General features: G+C 45.0%; 1 protein-coding gene across 1 annotated transcript in view; it reads left to right on the top strand.

The window, feature by feature from the left end:
• LOC143299589 (protein MON2 homolog) overlaps positions 1-10000 on the top strand; it is a 173496-nt gene that overhangs the window by 128437 nt on the left and 35059 nt on the right. Inside the window, exon 20 of the mRNA XM_076612876.1 lies at positions 4246-4347. Within this exon, the coding sequence (XP_076468991.1) occupies positions 4246-4347 (102 nt within the window). The remainder of the gene's footprint in view (positions 1-4245; positions 4348-10000) is intronic.

The following is a 10000-nucleotide window of genomic DNA, read 5'->3' on the forward strand; positions in this document are numbered from 1 at the left end:
TGTCTGTGTGTCTTTGTTTGTCTCTGCATTCTGCCCGGCTCTCTCTTTCTCTCCCTCTCAGTTTAATATCATCATCATAGATGAACAGACTATGAATAAATAAACGAACCTCTGTCTCCCATTCTTGCCGACTTTCTCTGATCATTCCTCTCTTTCCGTATGTGCGCGCGCTTGTACTTGTGTTGCATGTACGTGTGTGTATGGGGTGCTGAAGGTGACCCAGATGCTTTGTATTTAAAAGCAAAAACAACAACAACAGTTTCAGTTTCAGTAGCTTCAAGGAGGCGTCACTGCGTTCGGACAAATCCATATACGCTACGCAGCGTAACCCAACGCGCTTATTCAGGCCTTGAGGAAAGAAAAGGTGAATAAATAATAGATAAATACATACAAAAAAACCCAACAAACCCCCCCCCCAAAAAAAAAATACTACTACTACTAATAATATGTATAAGGCGCAAAAACATGATGAAGTCAACTATAAGTGTACATAAATAAATAAATTAAAATAAAAAAAACCCCAAAAAACAGCAACAAAAAAACGGAACAGACAACAACAACAGAAAAGTCATATTAATCTCCACGGCTGCTCAAAAAAGGGAACAGTGTCTGAATGACTGTCATTTATATACAGTTGGAAAACGCGTGTTTCAACATAATTGCATTTTTGTAGCGTTCACCAGCCATCAATGAAACCAACGAATCTTAATCATACATTCCTGAGCACGATATAAGCTGTTAGCTTGTTGTTGCTCCGCTGTCTATGTGTACAAGTAGAACATGTTTACTGAATAAAGTTTTGTTTAAACCAGCCGAAAAGTCAGCTGCACAAAATCGCCTTAACGGCAAGTGCTTTTGAATTTCAACACATGACCGCTCTTTTGACGCGTTGGTTACTTCATGGGAAGAACGAGGCCTTTCACAACGATCGCCAAAGAAACAGTTGGTACTCGCTCATCAGGTTATTTTGACATCAGAGGACGTGGTACTCGCTCATCAGGTTATCTTGACATCAGAGGACGTGGTACTCGCTCATCAGGTTATCTTGACATCAGAGGACGAACGTCTTGACAGTAACACAAAAACAGGTTCGCAGAAATCTTTCTGTCGGTTGTCGGTTGTGCGTGCAAAAAAACGTCAGGTTTTTTTTTCCTCCAGGTGTTGGCACTCTTGGAAGAGGAAAAGGTGTGACGAGAAGGAGCGTTTCCACTTGGTGGTGACTGTTTTTAGCGTCTGAAGTTTGTAACCAACACTACTACTGTACGATGAAGATCATGACGTGTTGCTAAGAGGCCGCCGTCTTCACAGCTTTGATTGCTGTTTTGCATCGGTGTATGTAACCCGTAGTTTAGCGGACCGATGGAACGGGAATGAACAGCTAGGGATGGTTGGGAGAAAAGGGACGAGAGAGAGAGAGACCGACAGACAGACAGACAGATAGACAGAGACAGAAAGGGGGAGGGGGCTCGATGTTTGGAACGGGGTTGGGAACAGTACACATTGACACAAGCCGATATCAGGATCAAGCCCCCTATTTTTCACCGACCCCGCGCACTCAAAATGAGAATCACACTCAGCCCCTAATAATGACGGCCCCAAGGGATTACGTGTGCGTTCGGTTCAGTGCTGCTGTCCGTGTTTTGTTTTTTTTTTGTTGCGTTTTTTTGTTGTTGTTCCAGTGCAGTGTGGTTGATCTAGGTCCGCATCCAACGCAGAAAGCTGGATCAGTTCAGCAACAGAGATTCTATTTTGTATCATTAAAACGCCCTCTTCCGTCCTAATGGAGGGGAATAATCCCAGATTTGGATGAGGAAACAAGGGAGCGTTTTCAGGTTGAAAATAGAATCTCCGTTGCTGATGTTTTTGTCTTTGGTTTGCTGTTGTTATAGCTGTTGTTATACAGTTTCTTTTAAATTGATGTCAACCCTTTTTTGGATAATGGACGCCGGGCGTTGAGGTGGAATCTGCAGATGATCGATTCCATTTGGGGATGGGCATGTGGCCCACGTTCGTTGATGGGGTCAGAGAAACTCGGATCTTTTCCGCCTTTTGCTTTCTGTTGTTTTTTTTCCTGTGTATTTTTCTCATTTTTTTTCTTTCTTTCTTTCTTTTCTTTCCTTTCTTTCTTTTTTTCTTTGCTTTTCTTGTTTTCTTTCTGTCTTCCATTCTTTTTTTTTTTTATTTGCCCCCTTCCTTCCCGTTCATTGTTATTTCTGTACTTACCATTTCTTACAACTTTAGTTCTTTCTTTGTTGTCATTCTTTAGGAGAATGGGGGTGGGGGTGGGAGGTGTGTGTGTGGGGGGGGGGGGGGGAGAAATTAAAAAAAACAACTAAGAAAGAACAGAGAATAGGGAGATGTAGTTTCGAGAGAGAACAATAATAATGAGAGGAAGAAAAACGTTACACACACACACACACACACACACACACACACACACACACACACAAACAGCAACAACAAAAACAAAACGTTTAAAACTTCACAGACCTGGCCTTTTGGCCTGATGGTTTTGTTTTCCAAAAGAAAGTTCAGTAAACGTTAGAAATAAAACAAACACACAAAAAACCCCCACTTTTTTTCGCAGTATAAATATGCATGATACCGTTAATGACAGGCTTAACGCGAAGATAAAAGAGCAAAAACAAGGAACGTTTAGAATTGTCAATGGCTCCCTTAAGAGTCATCAAGGATAAGTAAATGCTTTAATTCAGAAAAAAAAGTCCCTGGATCAAAATACGAACAATTTGACCTATTCACCGTTTACGTCACTTTTATATATTAAAAGAAAAAAAAAAAAAAGAAAGCAAGAAAAGGGGGGGGGGGGGGTGCTGGGGGGAGGGGGGGGAGACACCAACGGTCGAATTATTTATTCATAAGATCTCAAGTTCCCAGACTGTCTAAAAGCGACGTCAAGGCAGTAGATCTTTGTTAAATGATCTAATTTGCTATTGTGTGTAAGATGAGGGAGAGAGAGAGACAGAGAGGGAGAGACAGAGAGCCAGTGTTGAAGCTGAAACCTTGTGATGTCTCCAAAGTAATGCCAAACCCGGTTAGTTTGGGTTTTTTTGTTGTTGTTTTTTGTTGTTTTTTTTTTACCTCATGGCAGCTCTCATCGCGTATGTGCCTTGAGTCCATAATGTAATTGAACAAATCCCACGTGTGATAGTGATGATGATGATAATGATGGTTATGATGATGATGATGATGATGGTATTGATAATGACTACGACGACGACGACGACGATGATGATGATGATGGTTATGATAATGATGATGACTACGCTGATGATGATGATGATGATGATGACAGTGATGAAGTAGGAGGAGGAGGAGGATCAAGAGGGGGAAGAGGGGGGGAAAGGAATGATAATGATGACGATGTTGTTGATGATGATGATGATAACGATGATGACAGTGATGAAGATGAGGAAGAGGACGACGGCGACATTAGCACAAAAAACAACAACAAAAACAAAAAACAAAACTGACCCCACTTTAGGAACATCTTGAATGAACTACGATTGCGATGACCACTACTGCCGCTGCTGCTTTCACACTGTTTACTACCATGAACACCACATCCACCATCACCATCACCATCACCATCATCACCACCACCACAATAACAACAGCAACAACGCTGATGCCAAGGTCTTGAGTTTAACTCATACTCCTCCCCCATTCTACTCCTCCTCCTCCTCCTACACTTCCTCCTCTTCCTACTGCTCCTACTCTTACTCCTCCTCTGACTGCTGCCCTTATTCCTCCTCCCCCTTCTCCTCCTCCTCCTCCTCCGACTCCTACTACTCTTTACTACCACTCCTCCTCTTCCTGCTCCTCCTCCTCCTACTGCTATTCCTACTACCCATACTCCTCCCCCCTTCTACTCCTCCTCCTCCTACTATTCCTCCTACTCATACTCCACCCCATCTCCTCCTCCTCTTATTCCTCCCTCTTCAACTCCTCCTCCTCCTCCTCCTACTACTCATACTCCTACCCCCTTTCTGCTACTCTTACTACTCCTCTTCCTCCTCCCACTACTACTACTACTACTACTATTACTACTCCCCCTCCTCCCCCTCCCCCTTTTGCTGCTACTCCTACTCCTCCTCCTATTCCTCCCCCATCCCCCATCTACTCCTCCTCCTACCACAACAGCAACAACAACAACAACTACTACTACTACTACACTACTGATGATGATGATGATGATGATGACTGTATGTGTGTGTGCCAATGCAGGAGCCGTCGCTGTTCGCCGTGGCCAAGCTGTTGGAGACCGGACTGGTCAACGTGTCCAGGCTGGAGGTCCTCTGGAGGCCCGTCACTGCGCATCTTTTAGAGGTCAGTTCCTGTTGTCACGCCCTCCACCCAGCCCCCACCCCACCCACCCACCCTACCCACCCCTGTCTCTGTCCCTTGTCATGAGTCTTGTCCCTGACTGTCTGTCAGTCTGTCTGTTTCTCCGTCTCTCTGTCTCTCTTATCTCTGTGTCCATCTGTCTGCCTTGTCCATCTCTGTCTGTTTGTCCGTCTCTGTCTGTCTCTCTCCCACTCTGTTTGTCTGTCTGTCTCTACACACACACACACACACACACACATTATATATATATATATATAGAGAGAGTGCGAGATATATATCTATATCTATATATATATATAGACAGTGCGAGATATATATATATATATATATATATATATATATATATATATATATGTGTGTGTGTGTGTGTTTGTGTGTGTGTGCCTCTGTCTCTCTCTCTCTTGTGTGTGTGTGTGTGTGTGTGTGTGTGTGTGTGTGTGTGTGATCAACGTGTCCAGACAGAAACTCCTTTGAAGAAAATGTCAGAACGTCAGCACTTATATATCTCCTGTGATCAAACCCTCACATTCATCTTGTTTGGTCCGTTTCTCGTCGTGTATTGGATTTCCGACCCCCCGCCCCCCCACCTCCCCACCCACCACCCGTCTCTCTCTCTCTGTCTCTCCCTCCCTCCCTCCCTCTCTCTTTCTTTCTGTCTCTTCAGCGACTAGACCTTTTCTGTTCTCCCTCCCCCCTTTCCCTTCTTCGCTCACTCCCTCTCTTTCTGTCTGTCTCTCTTCAGCAACTAGACCTTTTCTCTCCTCCCCCCTTTCCCTTCCTTGCTCACTCCCTCTCTTTCTGTCTCCCAGTCTCTATTCTCTGTCTGTCTCTGACTCTCTTCAGCAACTAGACCTTTTCTCTCTCTGTCTCTCCCTCACCCCCCCCCCCCCCCCCTCACCCCCCCACTTTCCCTTCCTCGCTCACTCCCTCTCTTTCTGTCTCCCAGTCTCTATTCTCTGTCTGTCTCTGACTCTCTTCAGCAACTAGACCTTTTCTCTCTCTGTCTCTCCCTCCCCCCCCCCCACTTTCCCTTCCTTGCTCACTCCCTCTCTTTCTGTCTCTCCCTCCCATTCTCTCTGTCACTCTCCCTCTCTTTCTGACGACTTGCTAGCTGCAAGACCTGTTCTCCCTCTCTCTGTCTCTCTTCTGCCTCCATATCCCTCTCTCCCATTTTTTTTTCTCTCAAGGCCTGACTATGTGCGTTGGGTTACGCTGCTGATCAGGCATCTGCTTGACAGATGTGGTGTAGCGTATATGGATTTGTCCGAACGCAGTGACGCCTCCTTGAGCTACTGAAACTGAAACTGAAACTGATCTCCCATCCTACCTCTGTCCCCCCCCTCTCCTTTCCCTCCCACACGGCTTAGTATCTATCACTCTTGTGTGTGTGTGTGTGTGTGTGTGTGTGTGTGTGTGGTGTCAGTTAGTGTGAGTCTCCATCTGTCTGTCCATGTCAAAACGCGTTTCTGTATTATCTGTCTGCCTGGCACCACATCCCTGTTTACATTGTTAGTAGTAATTCTCGTGTCTCCTCCCCAGCCCCCCCCCCCCCCCAACCCCCCAACACTCCCCCCCCCCCCGCCCCCCTCTCTCTCCCATTCCCGTTTGCATTCTCTTCAAGCTTCTGTTTCCTTCTCCCCTCTCTGTGTCTGTCTCTCTTCTGTCTCTCTCTCTCTCTCTGTCCCCTGTTTGTGTTGTTGATCTGTGTGTTTTTAGTCTTATTCAGAGCTCCGTCTGATTATTGTTTACTTTCTCAGTCCCAACAACCTCCCTCTTTATGTCGATGGCAAGTCCATAATGTCTGTCCATTTTTCTGTCTGTCTCTGTCTTTGCTTCTCTTTCCCCCTCTCACTTCCTCCCCCCTTTTTAAAAATTATATATATATATATATATATATATATATATAATTTTTATTTTTTTATTTTTTTACCCAACCAACCCTCTTCCCTTTCTCAGTCTTCTCCTTTGATGTGTGTGTGTGTGTGTGTGTGTGTGTGTGTGTGTGTGTGTGTGTGTATTTGTGTGTGTATTTGTGTGTGTGTGTGTGTGTGTGTGTGTGTTTTCTCCTTTGATGTTTCTTTTAAGGGAAATCAGACCAGACGCATACAGTCTGTTTATTGAAACCATCACGATTTTGGGTTTCCATGATTGCGATGATGGAGCACAGTCGTTTCGGTTTTCAAGGAAGTTTTAATTCGTTTTTGTGATGGGGTTTGTTAACAACTTACTTTCATATTCAGGTGAATTGATTGTTTGACTTCTATTTACGTATCTGTTATATTTGCGATGTCTGCAGTAAATAGCTTTCCGTAAAAGGAACACAGGGAAGCAAAACAAAATTGCCACATGTAAGGGGTTTTAGCCACTTTTCATTGGATGTTATTTTGGTGCTTCTGCCAAATAACAAGAGATCAAGTGACGAACTGCGTATTTGTGCAAAACCAGTTTTCTCATTCATCTACGGAAAGAAACAGGTTATGGATTGGGCAACAGAATATATTTTTTTTTTACGACGTCTCTTTGACAATAATGAAATAAACGAAGACGTTAGATATTCCAAGAACATTTTGTATACAGATTCGCTCGTGTAAGAAGAGATCACTGTTTTATATTTTCATCCTATCAATCGACGCGAGGTGTGGTTGAGATTGAAGCGACCTCTGGCGAAAGTAATGTGATCACACACCATCACTCTGTTGAGTTGTCAGCAGAATTACAGAGAGAGAGAGAGAGAGAGAGAGAGAGAGACTGTTTTGTATGGATAGAAAGTTTTTGAACAGATAAGCCAGTGGGCCTAGAACACCCCCATCCCCCCCCGCCCCATTCCCCCCGCGCCCCCCAATTACATTCAAGGGAATACTCTGAGTGGTTCAGATAGGTACCCGTAGCCAGGGAACACGCAGCCGATGATTCAGACGGATACGAGTTCTTGGTGATTAATCCACTGGGTGCGGGGGTGGGGGGTGGGGTGGGGTGGGTGGGGGAATCTGACGGGTAGTACCCGAACCTGTGATTCAGGTGGGTACCCGTACCGTCACCCGAGGAATACACTCGATGTATTGTATTGTATTTCTCTTTTTGTCACAACAGATTTTCTCTGAAATTCGGGCTGCTCTCCCGAGGGAGAGCGCGTCGCTACACTACAGCGCCACCTTTTCTTTTGTTGTAATTTTTCCTGCGTGCAGTTTTATTTGTTTTTCCTATCGAAGTGGATTTTTCTGCAGAATTTGGCCAGGAACGATCTTTTACGCGCGCTGAATGCATGCTGCACACGGGACCTCGGTTTATCGTCTCATCCGAATGACTAGCGTCCAGACCACCACTCAAGGTCTAGTGGAGGGGGAGAAAATATCGGCGGTTGAGCCGTGATTCGAACCAGCGCGCTCAGATTCTCTCGCTTCCTAGGCGGACGCGTTACCTCTAGGCCATCACTTCACATAGTAGTAGTACCCGGGACCTGTCTGTTCATACACACTGGCATGTGGGCGGTGATTCAGACGGGTACCCGTACTCTCACCCGAGGAATACACTCGATATATATGTATTGTTTTTTTGCGGCGATTCAGATGGGAGTTACAAGGATCCGGGGAATATTCTTTAAGGATTCATAAGCCGTCAGCAACATGTACCTTTCTTTGATCAGCTAACTGTCCTGCGTTGACGAAGGTACGCGCACTGGGGTGGGGGTGGGGATGGGGGCGGGGCGGGGGGGGGGGGGGGGGGCGGTACGTCCCGCTCAACCCCTTTTCTTTTCAGACCCTAACCACCACCACCCCCCCATCTCTCTCTCACGATCCTTCCTCTCTACTGATTTACTTATTATCTGAAATTGATGTACAAAGGGTGTAGATGATAACGTACACCCCGCGGCAACATGAAGCCAAAACGCTTATATTGAGGTATTGAGATGCGCATTAGCTTACCACTGTTTTTTTTTTTTTTTCTTTCTCCACCCAACCCTTAAGGAATGACTGAAATGTATTAAGAAAATCACGTGAACTGATCACATATGTAGATGTAATGCACTGGAGATTTTTTTTAATTTTTGTATACACTCACAAAAAAAAAGAAAAAAAAAAAAGGCAAAGAATAAAATAGATGGATCAAAATTAGTTGTGAAGTTTTCGAAAAGGTTAGGAGGTACATGAAAGACAGGCTGACACGGTAACGAAATGTCAAGTGATAATATTCGCGAAAATGGGTGTGGAATCAGCAAAGTTGCCACTGCATCGAGTCACTAGTGTCTGTGTGCTTGTGTACAAAAACACACTGAACGCACGGCACGCATACACACACAGAGGTGCGTGTGTCTGTGTCTGTCTATGTGTGTCTGTGCATTCATGTCTGTGTCTATCAGTGTCAGCCCTGAACTAAATGGCATCTTTGACATCGGCTGGGTTGATATAGTAGCAACATGGTTTGGTGTGTGTGTGTGTGTGTGTGTGTGTGTGTGTGTGTTTGCGCGCGTGCGCATCCGTGTCTATGCGTGTGCCCGCGCGTCGTCCTTCGTGAGATAAGTGGACATGCATCGAGTCGCCGGGAGTGCAGTGTCCGATTTCTCGGCTTTGTCGTGTAGGGAGTTGGGATTTGTTTTGTTTGTTTTGTTTTGTCTTGTCTCTCCGTTTGTTGTGTACGAGCCGTGTTCCTGGCCTGTGTGAGTGTTTGGGATTTTTTTGGATTTTTATTTATTTATTTTTTTTTTTTACACGAGAACGAGAAAGCTTTGGGAAAAGCACAGCGATAAGTGAGCCGCGATTTATGGCGTTGCCGTGCATACGTGACGAGCTAAGAGGGCGTGATGTATGTCTCTTCGCCTGTCCGGGGGGTGTGGATTTCATTGGCCTCTGTGCAGTGCTGTGTTGTGCTGTCTTGTTGGCGGCGTTTTCGTGGGTGGGTGTGAGTGGGTGTGTGGGTGTGTATGTTTTGCTGGTCTGGTTTGTGGTGTGTGTGTGTGTGTGTGTGTGTGTGTGTGTGTGGTTTTCTTTGTTGTTTTCGAGGTAACTAACTAGTTACGGTTAGGCTGTATTTTGGGGTTTCTTGCCCCTCCCCCTCCCCCTCACCGTCGCTCACCCCACCCTCCGCTCATCCTTCCACCCCGACCCCACCCCAAATTCTGTACTTTCTTTCTTTATGGGCTCTTTTTCTTTTCGTTTAATTTTTTTTTTAATGTTAACGTACATAAATGCATGTTCGTGTATGTCAAATATATGCATACACCCAAATGCAAAAAGAGGAGCATCGGCAAACAGTTGGTCTGAGATCTTGTTCTACGATATTCGAAATGTGTTTTATTTTTTCATCATGATTATTATTATTATTATTATTATTATTATTTTAGTTTTTTTTGTGAGGTATCTCTGCATGTCGGTCTTTCGTTTCCTGAATGATTTCGTTTAGAAGATACAAAACTGTGCTGCCCGACTCGTCCTCGGAAAGAAAAGATCTGAGCACATCACTCCTATTTTGCAACATCTCCATTGGCTCCCTGTCTGACACAGAATAAGGTATAAGATCAGCACTCTTTGTTATAAATGTTTTCACAAATCTGCCCCTTCCTGTCTTTGTGGCTGCCTTCGCCTCCACACTCCATCTCGCTCTCTACGACCGGCTTCGGATCCACTCTGTTTACGCATAC

The sequence above is a fragment of the Babylonia areolata genome, chromosome 25 (genome assembly GCF_041734735.1).
Source record: "Babylonia areolata isolate BAREFJ2019XMU chromosome 25, ASM4173473v1, whole genome shotgun sequence".
In the NCBI taxonomy this organism is placed as follows: Eukaryota; Metazoa; Mollusca; class Gastropoda; order Neogastropoda; family Buccinidae; genus Babylonia; species Babylonia areolata.